The sequence below is a fragment of the Dromiciops gliroides genome, chromosome 1 (genome assembly GCF_019393635.1).
Source record: "Dromiciops gliroides isolate mDroGli1 chromosome 1, mDroGli1.pri, whole genome shotgun sequence".
NCBI lineage: Eukaryota > Metazoa > Chordata > Mammalia > Microbiotheria > Microbiotheriidae > Dromiciops > Dromiciops gliroides.
In genome coordinates this window covers 59,419,559-59,434,020 of record NC_057861.1, presented here as the reverse complement: position 1 = coordinate 59,434,020, position 14,462 = coordinate 59,419,559, and the positions used below count along the sequence as shown (strand labels likewise).

The 14,462-nt window shown below is 41.7% G+C and overlaps 1 protein-coding gene across 1 annotated transcript in view; it reads left to right on the top strand.

Moving 5' to 3' along the window:
* Positions 1–531: 531 nt before the first annotated feature.
* Positions 532–14,462, top strand: part of RAB8A (RAB8A, member RAS oncogene family) — a 32,190-nt gene continuing 18,259 nt past the window's right edge. The window contains 5 exon segments of the mRNA XM_043997107.1: positions 532–622; positions 625–888; positions 4,323–4,383; positions 6,094–6,154; positions 7,607–7,684. Of these exon segments, the coding sequence (XP_043853042.1) occupies positions 547–622; positions 625–888; positions 4,323–4,383; positions 6,094–6,154; positions 7,607–7,684 (540 nt within the window). The 5' untranslated portion in view covers positions 532–546.

The window sequence follows — 14,462 nt, the reverse complement described above, 5'->3', positions numbered from 1 at the left end:
GGACGGACATATGAATGACGCCCTCGAAGGGGCGGGGGTCTCGCGGAGGATTCCCGGTCTACGGGGTCGGGCGGCCGGCTCGGGGACCGCAGGTTCGGGCTGCGACCGGCTGCCTCAAGCCAGCGCCAAGACCTGCTCGCTCCGTCTTTCAGCGCTGGCGGAGGCCGAGGAGAAGCCGACCGCCTCCTGCCGGCAGCTTCAGTTAACGGCGGTTGAGAGAGATTAACGGCTGCCCGGGGAAGTCCGGAGCTCCCCACTCGGCGCCCCGCCCCTCGCCCGGCCCCCACCCTTTCCTCTCACGTGACTCTGCTCCCGCGCCCCATAGAAGGGGCGGAGCCTCGCCTCGGGGCGCGGGAGCCGAGCTGAGTCTCCCCCGCCCAGCTGAGGGCAAGGGCGGGGTCTCTAGGCTCAGCTCGAGGAATTAGCGGCACCCTCCCTCCTCTGTCCCCGCCTCCTCCATCTCACTCCTGTTCCCATTTGAACCTCGAGTCTCTATCTCTGGCCAATCCCGAGTCCGTCCCGTCGAAGTGAACGCGGCCCCAGCCAATGGGAGGCACGCTTGGCGTTGCTTCCTGCTTCGTCTCCTCATCTTCTTCCCGGAGCCCGCCGAAGGGTCTGGGGGCTGGCGAGGGGTGGGCGGCGGCTGCCGTGACGCGCAGTGGGATCTCGGCCAATCGTGGGCGGGCGCGCCGCAGATTGACAAGGGCGGCGGCCAGTGTCGAGGCGCCGCCGGCACTTCCCGTCGAGGAGGTATAGTGTGTAATATGGCGAAGACCTACGATTACCTGTTCAAGCTACTGCTGATCGGGGACTCGGGGGTGGGGAAGACCTGTGTCCTGTTCCGATTCTCCGAGGACGCCTTCAACTCCACCTTCATCTCCACCATAGGTAGCGGGGCCGGGACAAGGGGCAGAGAGGCGGGGCCCCGGCCGGTTGGGAGGGAACGGGGCCGGGGACGGCCGGCAGGGCCCGGGGCGAGGGGGTACTGAGGGAGAGCCACAGGGGGGATGAGAGGAAACGGGGTAACAAGAGCCGGGGGGAACTGAGGCAACAGGGCTGACAGGGAGGGAACGACCGGGAAACAAGGGGTCCGGAGTGACGGAGAGGGGCCCGGGGCTGGGTAGGGGGCGGGCTGTGAAGGGAACCATTGGGGGCCATGGGTGTCTGAGGGAACCACAGCGGGAACCGAGAAGGAACCTCAGGAGAGACTGAGAGAACAGGGAGTATCGGCAGGGGATGGAGGGGACAACGGAATCAGGATGTTGGTGGAAGAACAGCCCCCCACCCGTCTTCCATGGTTGGGGGGATCGTGGCTGTGGAAGGGTAGGGCCTGGGAAGGCTGGGACAGGATCAGGGAGGGTCAAGTGCCTGGGAGAGGCCGGACTATCGGGTCCCTCTCTCTCAGGTTCAAAGGCTGACAGTGTGGCCAGTCAAGCCGAGGGGACAGGAGGGTCGTACATTGGGCTTTATGTTGCTTTCCTTGGGGCTCTCCTTCCAGTATCTCCACGAAGCGAGGGGCACACTTCACCATTCCCGTGCCCCCTAGGGGTGCTGCGCCCTCTCCACCTTAGGTTCCCTGGCTCTGACAAGGATGATAAAGGCGGCATCTGATATCCTTTAGCCCACTAATGTACCACCGGGCCCTATTTTATGGATCAGAGAGGAGGAATAATTTACCCAAGGTCACAAAGACATAGGTAGTCATAGAGCTGAAACTAGTGACAGAAGGCTGCTGATTCTATTCCGCTCATTAGAGGTTTCTTAAGCACCTACAAGGCACGAATTCTCAGTCCAGAGCTCTTTCTGTCAGTAGCTAGTCTCAGACTGAACTCCAGATGTGAGCACTCGAGGCCCCATCACAGTTCTGTTTCTGTTAAGTATTTTGGCCCTGGAAGGGGAAACCTGGAAGCCCAGAAGATGGTCATCAAATACCATTGAAGTGTCTTTTCCCCTCTCACTTCCCAACTTTTCCCTTCTGACTTCCTCATTTCCCAAGAGAGATCACTAGAAGTAGCAGTAATGTACAGTAATGGAAAGAATGCCAGAAGACCTGGATTCTAATTCTGGCTCTCCAGTAACCAACTCTGACCTTGAGCAAGTTACTTCCCCCTCTCTGGGCCTCAGTTTTCCCATGTGTAAAATGAGGGGCTCAGACTAAATGTTCATTCTCTCAGGTCTCTGATAATAGCTCACATTTGTATAGTCCTTTATGGTTTTATGACATTTTGTTGAGTGTTAGTAACCTTAGTTCCTGTTTCCAGCCCTCTCATTAATATAAGGTTAAAGCAGTCCCAAAGCAAAGATGAAGTGATAGTACTCTCCTTGTGTCATCAAAAGTAGATGACTCTCAGATAAAGGCGCCCCACTGCACCTTAATCAGCTTCAGCCAGACTTCCCTATCTTCGTGCTCAGAAAGTACAGCTGTTACTCCACAGAGGGACTTTCGGTTTAGAAAGCTCTTGCATTGACTTTAAATAAGACTTGTTGAATAAAGTTGTGAATATGAAAGATATTCAATAGCGGGTACTTATTGAGCTGCTGGCAGTGCTCTTCTAGCTTTTAGAGTAACTTGGACAGAGCTGATCCCATTCAAAAATTTGCTGAATGGAGGGAGAGGCAGAGTAGTGCACTGGAAAGATTGACTTTTTGAGTCACGTGATCTGGACTTTACAACTGGGTTGGTTCTATTGTTTAACTACCTATGTGACCTTGGAGAAGTCACTTTAATTCTCTGGGTTTCTTCATCTGTGTTCCATTGAATTCAGTGAATATCAAGCACCTACTACTAGCCAGCTGGGTGTTAAAGGATATGGATACCAAAAGAGGTGATGGAGTTAGTTGTATTATATGACCTTTGAGGTCCCTTCCAGCCCAAAGCATTGCTTGCATGACAGAATGATCCCCGCCCTCTTGGAATTTCTGAAACTTGCCGTGCTTAGAGGCCTGAGGCCTTACCGAAGGGAATCAAAATAGCCGATTTAGTGACTGTCCCCCGTTGAACATAGGTTTCCTTCTTACTAATTCATCCTGGTTTCTTTCAAACCCTCGGAGAAGTGGAAGTTAAAGCTTCTTCACTTCTCTGCAAATCAGAAAGTAGTGTATGGTTGTAGCACAGCTGGTGCTTAAGCTAGACCACAAGTCTACTTACTCCCTGAAGATTTCAGCTTAGAAGTTTTCCAGCTCCTTACCAATGCTACTGAGATCCACCCTGGGATTTTCATTTAGGAAGCCTATTATTTTCAAGCAGCAGTAGGCCTTGAGATAATTTTGTTCCAGCCCTTCGTTTCATTGATGGAAAACTAGCCCAGAGACTAACTTTAGGCTCAGGTTACTCAGAGTATTGGCAAAGCCTAACCTAGACCCCACAGAGACTAATCTGGTTAGTACTCCTAGCTCAATGAAGTTTAGTTTATCATCCTTAATCTCTGTATTGGCAGGAAGGTTTGTTACTTTGTAATTTCAAGGAAGAGGAGAGAGTAGAGACTTGAACCTGTGATTTCTTGAGTTTTGGGGAATTCCCTAAGAGCAAAGGCTTTCTACCAATGTATTTCAGCACTCTGCATGCTGCATTTTATAGCCTTAGAGAGTTGCCACAGCCACCAAGAAGTTAAATGACTTGCCCAGGGGCACACTGCTGCTCTGGGACAGGCCAACCTTGGTGGGACTCACACCCAAGTCTTTCTGACTCCACAGTCAGCTCTATCCACTACACCATCTTGTCTCTTTACCTTATAATTTGGCCAGATTCTTAAGCCTCATAAATTATACTTCTTAATTAAGCTTATGGTATTAACAAAACCAAAGAAAAGTAGGAAACAAAGTGTTGCCTTAAGGGCGGTACAAATTCATCACTTCTGATCACATGTCCCTTTAAATGCTTGTCACAGAAAAGGGAAGAGTTTAATTGGAATCAGCATCTAGCATTCAAAAGCTAGACTATAGTGGAAGGCAAGCTGTATGAGGGCAGTTTGCTTTGAGCAATCTAATGTGATCCTCTCTTCTGTTGCTTTGCTCTAATCGTCTGCTGTGGTTTTGTTTGTCATTGTGTTCCCATATATACTTGCTTTTGGTTATCCTTAAGACTCTTCTCATTTAAGCTTGGCTCTCTGTCCTCTTGGAGTCAGTTCTCATCCTTCCAGCTCCGTTTCAGATAGCCCCATAGGGACTTGTGTGTGAATGTACAGTTTGGAATGTACGGTTAGGGCTGTGCAGTTGATTTCAGTGAACTGAAAAGGGGACTTGGACCCTGTAATGAAAGCACATTCCAAAAGCCATAGTGAACTTCTGAAATCAACTAGTAATGTTGCTTTTCTTTCTTTCAGGCATTGACTTCAAAATCAGAACCATAGAGCTAGATGGCAAAAGAATTAAACTACAGATATGGTAAGAGTCTTTGTACTGGAAGTGGGTTTTTTCTATTCTCTTATTCTTATTGAGGCATTTTACTAGTACCTTTGATTTCCACAGTGAATCGATTTGAAGAAGCACCCACTCTGAAGCTTCTCCTCTTCCTCCTCCCCCTCCCTTAAATATCCTGACCATGTCTAATTGTTTACACAACTCTGGCTAGTCACTTGAACAAACAGGTTTCCTTCAAAAGAGTTTTGTGTTTCACACCCAGCTCAAAGGAGCTATTTTCCTTTTGGCTCTCAGGCATAGGCTTTGTGTTGTTGGGACGTTCTGAGCACTCCATTTGGGTTTTCTTTAAGCTGAACTTTTGTAATCATATAACATTCCAATATTGTCAAGAGCTGGCCAGATATACCCTTCCTTCCATGTGGGCTTGGTCTGGCATGCCGGTCTACTTGCATTTAATTTGTGGGAAAGCCTATATCTGCCTCTCACCAGGGTGGAGAAGTAACACTAGTTCACATTGTGTTTGGATCATATCAGTGTGTAATAGATTGACTTTTTCATATTCCACTTTATTCTCTTGTTGAAGATCGAAGGAAAGGGATATCACTAGTGAAAACATTACTTTGCGTGTTTTCCCCAAATCCCAAAGCAGAGTTTAGGCACAGACATGTCTTGTTTAGAATACAATACATGTTTTCATTTTCAAGACATTGGGAGTGAATTCCCATAATATAATATAATGGGCCAAATTGGCCAGCACTCTAAACCTTGGACCCAAGAATATTGTAGATGAATTCTTGGCATACTTACATATACCTATGATGTCTACACTTTGTTTTGCTGCCAATAACGGACATTTATGATGGAATGGTACTCAGATTTTAACATCTGAACAGATGCTGCAAACAGATCAAGTTTAGTTTTAGACTGCCCAGGTTGGTTTGACTCAAATTAATGGATTTAAAAAAAAAAAATTTGCATTGTGCTAGATACACATGGTTGAGTCTTTTTAACTAGACAATCTCAAGTTTGCACTACTAAGTAATACTCATATATTGTTCTTGTGAGACAGCAAAGTTCTCATATCCCAAGCCCAGTCCCTTCACCAGCTTTTCCCTCTCTCCTCTAATCTGCCCTTCACATTCTTGCCTGATTAATTTTCCTTCTGCATAGACCTGGTCATGTCATTTCTCTCCTCAGAATCCTTTGGTAGCTCTCCTTTTGCCAAATAAAGATTAAATTCCTTATCTTGACATTCAGGGCTTTATCTCTTCCAGTATTGCCTCATACTAGTTCCTTCAGCACACTCTTTGCCATAGCCAAACTGGACAATTTGTTGCCCCTTTACACACCCCTCACTTTCCTGCCTTGCACCTTTTTTTTTTATTAAAAGCACCATCTCCCCACCCTTCCTGTTGAAATCCAACCTGTCTTTTAAGGCTCAGTTCAAATGCATTCTCTATGAAAATATTTTCCAGCCTTCCCTGGATAATGTTAGCTTCCGTCTTGGACCTTAGCTAGCCTTTATTAGCACCCTCTTCTCTGTATTGTTTTGTGTTATAGTTAGCTGTGTGTCATATTCCTCTGTTAGAGGGCAAGGGCTATTAGCTAAAATTTCTTTTGCTCCCAGTACTAACATGGTTCTCTGTACATGACAGATCATTAATAGATGTTTGTTGAATGAATATGCGTGAATATAATTGTACATTTTTAAAAACTCAAATCTTTTTGTTTTAGGGACACAGCTGGTCAGGAACGGTTTCGAACAATCACAACTGCATACTACAGAGGTGCAATGGTATGAATTTTTTTTTAATTGTAATTATCCTTTATCTTTGAATGTACAGGCCTTAAAACCACAGGGTATTTTATACTTAGGAGGAAAAGTCTCTTTCTAAAGAATTGGCTGTACAGTAATTGGCTGTTTGAATAATGTAGCCATGGAGCGTTATGGGTATTTTTTTCCATGTGCTGTCAAGAGTATGGTGATGATTGACAAAGAGAACCTTGAAGAAATTTGAAAGGGATATAGTCATTTTAAATCTGCAAAGAAACTTTTAGGAGAATTAGGAAAGAATATTGGACTTGGAATGGTACAAGACTAAAAGGGCTGGATTTATAGCGTCAGAGGGACCATGATTCAGATGCCACCTGAGCCACTGCCTACAGGCGAGCCATTGGACCTCACTGGGCCTTAGTTTCTTCGTCTCCTAAAAAGGGGATTGGGGCAGCTAGGTGGTGCAGTGGATAAAGCACCGGCCCTGGAGTCAGGAGTACCTGAGTTCAAATCTGGCCTCAGACACTTAACATTTACTAGCTGTGTGACCCTGGGCAAGTCACTTAATCCCAATTGCCTCGATAAAAAAAAAAAAGAAAGGAAAAAGGGGGGGGATTGACAAGATGGCCTCCAAGGTCTCATCCAGCTCTAAACCCCTGATCTTGTGAAATGGATTCTGGTCCTGCCTCTGACACTGTGTGACCATAGACAAGTCACTTCCTATCTCTGAACCTGTTTCATCATCTGTAACATGAGGGTGATGATATTTATGCAATCTACTTTATGGCGCTTTTAGGATTAAAATACTTTGTAAACTACAAAGCAGTTATTTAAAATTCAAGCCGTTAGTAAGTTAGGCAAATTATATCTGGTAATTATTATTCCCATTTTATAAGGAAAGAAACCTCATCTCAGTAGAAATCATAGGCTCATAGCTTTTTGGCTGGGAGGAAACTCAGAGCTCTTCTAGTTCTGGTTTGCCTGTGGTTATATGGTTAACAGATAACAGAGCAGGGACCAGAACCTGGTGCTCCTGACTCCATTGTCCTCTTCACTACACTCTACTGTTCCTATCTATTATTGATTTATTCATAATAAAACAATTCAAAACAGTGATTTTTCCCAGTTGATGAGATCCCCTTTTGTTCTTTAATAAAAGTACAGTGTCAGATAATCCAAGCTGAACTTGCTCATATCCTATTTATTCCAGCCATTTGACTTGTTTTCAAGCCCCTGTTACTTCATTACAGCCAGTTTTTCTGGTCCTTTCTGCTTTAGCTTGAGCTGAGTTTAATATGCAGATCTCCCACATTAACTATTCTTTTCTCACTGATTCTCATCGCCACCTACAAAAGGGCTGTGAGGGTTATAAGTACTAGGTTGAGGTCATGGGATACCATTGGGATGTGGGTCCAGCTTTCAAGATTTCTTAGCTTTTTTAACCGAGGCATTTATTCATTTATCTTTTTATAGGGCATCATGCTGGTCTATGACATCACCAATGAGAAATCTTTTGATAATATCCGGAACTGGATTCGGAACATTGAAGAGGTAGTTAGTTAACTGCTGGTACATTTAAATTGTTTGGAAATTTTTAAATGTTTGTAAGTCAATGCGTGATTCAGTTTTATCTGATTTTAGTTAAGCTAGGATCCTAGCTTTGGTACTTTTATGTGGTGGTCATGAGGAAATAAGCTTCGCCAAATAGTGGAAATTGCACAGGGCTTGAAATAAGAAGATCTGGGTTCAGATCCTAGCTCCACTACCAGCTAGCAAGTCACTTTACCTCTTGGACGTTTGGTCTCCTCATTTGTACAATGAGGCTAATATTTGTGCATTTGACATTTTAAAGAATTATCAAAATGTAAACTGCCATTCTTACCTGGTGTAGGTGGGGCTGGGAAGAGGAAAGCCACAGGATGCCTTTTTTTCTTTTCCTAATAAAACTTTAATAGTCAAAAAAAGGAGAGCTAGAATTTGGGAATTTTTCATTTGGTGTCCCAGAACAATAAGCCTTGTGGATACTATCGAAATGGACCTTGGAACGGCCCTATCACCTAGCATTGATGACTAACTGGGAGGTGTTTCAGGCCTAAAGTTCAGCAAGAGAACTTCAGTCAGTCATAAAGCCACTGGAAAGTATCATTACATCTGTGTTGATAAGAGCCTTAAAACTGAAAATTCTTGCTGCTTCCCCTACTCCCCCCCTCCCCCCCATATTCTCATTTCTCCAAACTCATGGGATGCAGAGTTTGCTGAAATACATTGCAGCTAGACAGGGGGTAGTATGTCTCCTAACTTAGAGTTGAATTTCAAAAGTCTATTCATTCAAAGTAGATGAGCCATAACGCTATGTCTGTCTCAATCAGACCATAAACTAGACAGGTGAATAAGTGTAGCTCCAGGAAATGAAATAGGTTCTGATCTAAGTCTGTGAGAAGCTGACTAGAAGATCTGTCTTTCCAGATATAAAACATAACCTAGCATTTACAGTAAAGACTGTTTTCCAAGTAATGATGTGTTCTGATTTGTGTTGTTGCTTTTATTCACACTTTAATACTTTACCACATCCTAGTGTTGGTACTTCCTTCAGACCAAGGACAATTCTTCCACACCTTAGGAGACAGCTTCATGCATTGTTGTGGGCCAACAGAAATTCATCACCTGGCTTTCTAGTGATGAACCTCTCCAGGTAGGGCTAGTCTGGTCCTCAGAAAACAGAACACAGTTTGTCATCAGTCCCCATATGCAAAGACTTTCTAGCTCAGAACATATGACCATACTGCTGCCTTTTATTCATAGCTTCCTTTTTAGTTCTTCAGTTAGTCTTCCATAGTTTTGCTTTTGTTTTTTAAGAGAAACAGGCTATGGAAGTAGCAAGAGCATAGTACTTTGAGTCAGGAAACCTGAGTTAGAATCCCAACTCTGCAACCAACTAATTGTCACCATGGACAAGTCATTAACTAAGCTTTAGTTTTCCTCATCTGTAAAATGGAGATAATATTTAATATCTTTCACAAGATTTCTGTGAGAATCAAATAACGTATATAAAGTGCCTTATAATCCTAAAACTTGATAGCTGTTTATCATTATAATTTCTCTTTTAAAAAAAAGTTTGTGGGGGCAACTAGGTTGCCTGGTATTCCAATTTATAAAAAAGTTTGTGGGGGCAACTAGGTGGTGCAGTGGATAAAGCACCGGCCCTGGATTCAGGAGTACCTGAGTTCAAATCCGGTCTCAGACACTTGACACTTACTAGTTGTGTGAGCCTGGGCAAGTCACTTAACCCCCATAGCCCCGCCAAAAAAAAAAAAGTTTGTGTCCTCGATTGTTTTCATCCCTAATGTTTTTTTATTATTTTTAAGTAGAATTTCATATTTTCATTGCATTTTTCTAGTTTTATGTCACTAATACAGATTGGAACTGAGTTTTGTGTATTTATTTTATCCCTGCAACTTTGCTGAACTCACTTTTGACTTCTAGTCATTTTTTGGCTTACTTTTCCCCAATTTTTTTAGCTTTACAATGAAGTCATTTGCAAAAAGTAATTTTTCAATTTAACTCAGATTGTGCCCATTATTCACCTCTTACAGCTGTTCCCACTATATTAAATGCAAATGGTAATTGGAACATCTTTGGCTTGTTGCTGGTTTTTAGGGGGAATCCTGCTTTCTAATTTTTGTAATTTTTTTTTGTTTTTGCTATAATGTACTGATTTTATTTGCATTTTCTTCTTTTTCTTCATCAGTTTGGCTAATGATTCATTGGGCTGTGTTTACGTTTTTATTCTCAAAGAATCAACTTTTGATTTAAGGTTGTTGCTGTTTTTCAATTGGGGGGGGTCTTTTCCATTTGTTTATTTCCTAGAAACATAAAATGTTAAAGCTGGAAGGGACCTTAGAAAAAAATAATCATTTCTTTTTTTATTTTAGTTTAAATTTAGCAAGAAAAATATAAGCTAAGTAAGAAAAACAAACATTCTTGACATAGAAATAATAATAAAAGATTGTAAAGCTATAAACTTCTGTTTAGTCTTATAACTCCCCCCACCCCCGTTTTACTTTGGATTCTTCATTAATATCATCGCTTATAGCACAGTATTTTTGTCACATTCATATTCCACAGTTTTGCAGGATTTCTTCCTGTAAAAATAAAACCTCCTTCAGATTTTGTCCCAGTCGTAATATTAATAGATCCAAGAGTATAAACAAAACAGTTTTGTGGAATGCTCTGTAGCTTTGCAAAGAAGACTGTGGCAATTCTTAGCCTCCAGCAGCAGTGTAATCATGTGCCTGTTAGTGACAACTGGCATTTACATAGTACTTAAAGGTTTGCAAAGTGCTTTATGTGTGTTTCATTTATTCTCAGCACAGCTCTATGACATAAGTGCTATTATAGATATCTCCATTTTACAGATGAGGAAACTGAGACTGCCCAAGGTCTAATATTACACTAAATACATTAACTAATAACATCTCAGGTGGGATTTTATTGGAGGCCTTCAGATTCCCAAGTCCAGCTCTCTAGCCATGCTATCACAATCCCACTAACACTGAATTTTACTATTTTTATCAGTTTTTAAAAAAACTTAATAAGAGCAAAGTGATATTTCAGAGTTGTTTAGATTTTCTTTGCTCAAGTTATTAGAATATTTGAATGCATTTTCAGGTGATTATTGATAATTTATTGGGGGAGGGGGATTTCCCTGGGAGAGCTACCCTTTTCTGCATTTTGACCTGTTAAAGAAGGAATCTTGTTTTTATAAATTGGAATACCAGATTTTTATCAGCCATATTTATGGCAAGGTTTTTTCTCCCCATTCTGTTTGTTTTCTTCCTATTCTGGACACCTTTCTCTTTATTCTATAAAAACATAGGTAGCTACTTAATAAATGTTTGAATATCAATATGATCAAATCCATCTTTTCTGTTTCCTGTAATTTATCCTATTTGTTGAATGGCTAAGAATTTTCCTCCTCTTTACAATTATAATAGACACCACCATTCACTTTTCTTATTTTTTTAGTATTTAGATTACTGATCCATTCCAAATTTCTTTTGGTATATGTTGTGATATTGCATAATCCCATTTTTCACCATACTGCTATCCAGTTTTCCCAGGAGTTTTGTTTTGTTTTGTTTTGATTTTTTGCCTTTTTTATTATTATTATTTTTTTTTGATGGGCCAATGAGGGTTAAGTGATTTGCCCAGGGTCACACAGGTAGTTAGTGTCAAGAGTCTGATGCCCGATTTGAACTCAGGTCCTCCTGACTCCAGGGCCAGTGCTTTATCCACGGTGCCACCTAGCTGCCCCTTTTGCTTTGTTTTTTAAGTAAAGAATCCTTCCCCAGTGTTTTGTGCCCTTGGATTTTACAGGTACTATATAATATTTCTATATGCCTTTGGTTCTAATTCCAGATTCTCCATTCTCTTTTTATCTAATAGCATATAGTTTATTTAAAATAATTACCACTTTTTAGTACAATTCAATATCTGGCAGTGCAAGTCCCCCATCTTCATTTTTCCTCCCAGATGTCCCCTTAATTGTCCACTTATTCTTCTGTATATATTTTGTCATCACTGTCTAATTCTAGGAAGCAACCCATTAAAGAGAAACAGCATAGGATAGTGGATAGAGAGCTGGCTTTTCAGAGTCAGGAAATCCTATGTTCAAGTGCCACCTCGGACAGATCCTGGCAGTGTGCCTCTGTGCAAGTCACTTAACCTTTAAATGCCCCGGGCATTATTAAGACTATAAGTCTTAAAGCAGGTAGTGATGAAAATATAAATCTCATCCCTCAAAATTCCATTGGTATTTTTATTTGTATTTCATTACTTCAAAAATTTATGGGTTTTTTTTGGTAGGGACATTCTACTAACTAATGACAGTCTCCATATCGGACTTAGTAGATTGTCTTGGAGAACTGCTGTGGCCAAAACAAAAACTAAAAACAAAAAAATTATCATCCTGCAGGCAAACTGGTAATGAGCTTCTTTAGTCAGTCAGTGAGCATTTTTTAAGCAATTACTATTTGCCAGTCACTATGCTGAGCCCTGGATATGCAAAGAAAGGCCAAAACGCTGTGCTCCTCTTCATAGCATTTCCAGACTGGTAGAGCTGCCTGGATCTTACTATTTACAGAGGACCCTGGGAGGTGGGTAGTGCAAGTGTGACATCCATTTTACCGATAAGGAAGCTAAGGCTCATAGAGACTAAGTGACTTGGCCATGGCTAAACAGCTAAGAAGCATCCGAGTTGAGAATTGAGCCCAAGTATTCTTACTCCAAATCCAGTGCTGTTTTCACTGTACCTTGCTGCTCTTTTAGAGTCTGCCTAATCCAACCCCTTTATTTTACCCTATGAGAAAATTAAGAGCTAGAGAAGGGCAGAGATTGTTGTTCCTAGTTTTATTATTTTTACTTTGCTATTTTATTTTGACTTGTCAAGTGCCCCCCCCCCCCCGGGCAATGTAGGTTAAGTGATTTGCCCAGGGTCACACAGCCAGTGTCAAGTGTCTGAGGTCAGATTTGAACTCAGGGCCTCCCGAATCCAGGGCCAGTGCTTTATCTACTGCACCACCTAGCTGCCCCTTTCTGGCTGTGCTTTTTGACCAGGAATTAAGACTTTTAACATTTTCATGTGGATGAGTACCTGTTGTGTGTTTTGTTGTTTCTATTTTTAATGTAGGGTAGTCTGCAAATGTATAGAATTTCTGTCCCTTTTTTCATGTACAAAGCATGTTTTTATATCTTAGTATAGTATCTTAGAATTTAGAAGTGGCTGATACCTTAAAGAACATCTGGTTCAACTCCCTGATTAAGGCCTAAGGGAAAGGAAGTAATTGCTGAAGGTCACACAGCAAGTTAGAGGCAGAGTCTGGACCCAAGTCTCCAAACTGCCAATCCAGCATTCCTTCTACTCCCTCACCTAGCCACCTCTTCCTCATGTCAGTTAGCTCCACCTTATTTATTGTGTTATTCAGATCTTTAATCATTTATTAATTCTTTGCTTGGTAAGTTATTTGTTAATATTACGGTCTCTAGTTACAGATATATTCCTCTCTGTTTCTTTGTCCAAAGTGCAGTCTTTCATGACTGTTTATTGTTATCGTTCTGTGTCTTCTGGACCAGAGAGATGCAATATTGCTTGGTCTTTAGTGTGTAAGGTTACATAGTATATATTTTAGTGCTTTTTTTTCTCTGCAGTCTACTTCACCTGTTAGTCACCCTTGCTGCCTTTATTGTAAGGGCTCTTAAAAGATTGACTATAAACCTCTCATTTTTAGATAAGGAAACTGAGGCCTTGAAAAGGATAGTGATTTGACTGTAGTCACCCAGCAAATGAGTAGCTGAGCCAGAAATAAAACCCAACTTTTCTGAATCTAAACCCATTGCTCTCACAGGCAACAGATTGAAGTTAAAGACAAAATACAATTAGCAGTAATTCCCCCTGCCTGTTATTTTAATAGGGGAATTCAGTCCATTTACTGTCAGGTTTGGTTTCTACTCACCCTGTAAGTTTATATTTATTGTTCTGGGCTTTTTCTTCTTTTTACACAGTTTCTATAGTGTATTTTATTTTATTTTTTTTTTTTATTTTTTTTTTAGTGAGGCAATTGGGGTTAAGTGACTTGCCCAGGGTCACACAGCTAGTAAGTGTTAAGTGTCAGAGGCCAGACTTGAACTCAGGTACTCCTGACTCCAGGGCCGGTGCTCTATCCACTGCGCCACCTAGCTGCCCCATCTATAGTGTATTTTAAACTCTTTATTTCACATAAATCAGATCAAAACAATCTTTGCTCACTTTCTCACATTTTTGACTCAATGATTTTGCACACATTTTGTTTCTGACCATTGCTTTTTATTGCTAACTTGAAAAACCTTGAGGTTTATATAGGGATAATAGAGCATTTAGCTTTGGGAGCTAACCCTCATCAACTCTTCTATTCTTTGACATTTTCACACTGTTGGGTAATTTTTTTTTTTTGCATTAGCTACCTTTCTTTATGTGTTGAGTATGTCTCATCTTTTTTTTTTTTCAGGTCTTCATAGTTTGTCTTATTGATCTTTGCAGATAGGAGACTTTAACAAAATATTTCCTTCATTTCCACAAAGTCCTAAAATAGTTTCTAAAGTCAGCTTGCAATTCTCTGATTCTAAAAATGAGCTTGAAATAGGGTCATCTGTTTTTGTCTTCTGGCATGGCACTATACTTGTGGGATAACTCTTATTTCTCTTTTGTTCTTTCCGGGTTCCTCCCTCTCCCTCCCCTGGCCCCAGTTCTCTTCTTGAAGGTCTTTGGGGCATGTCCCAAGTCGTTTCTTATCCT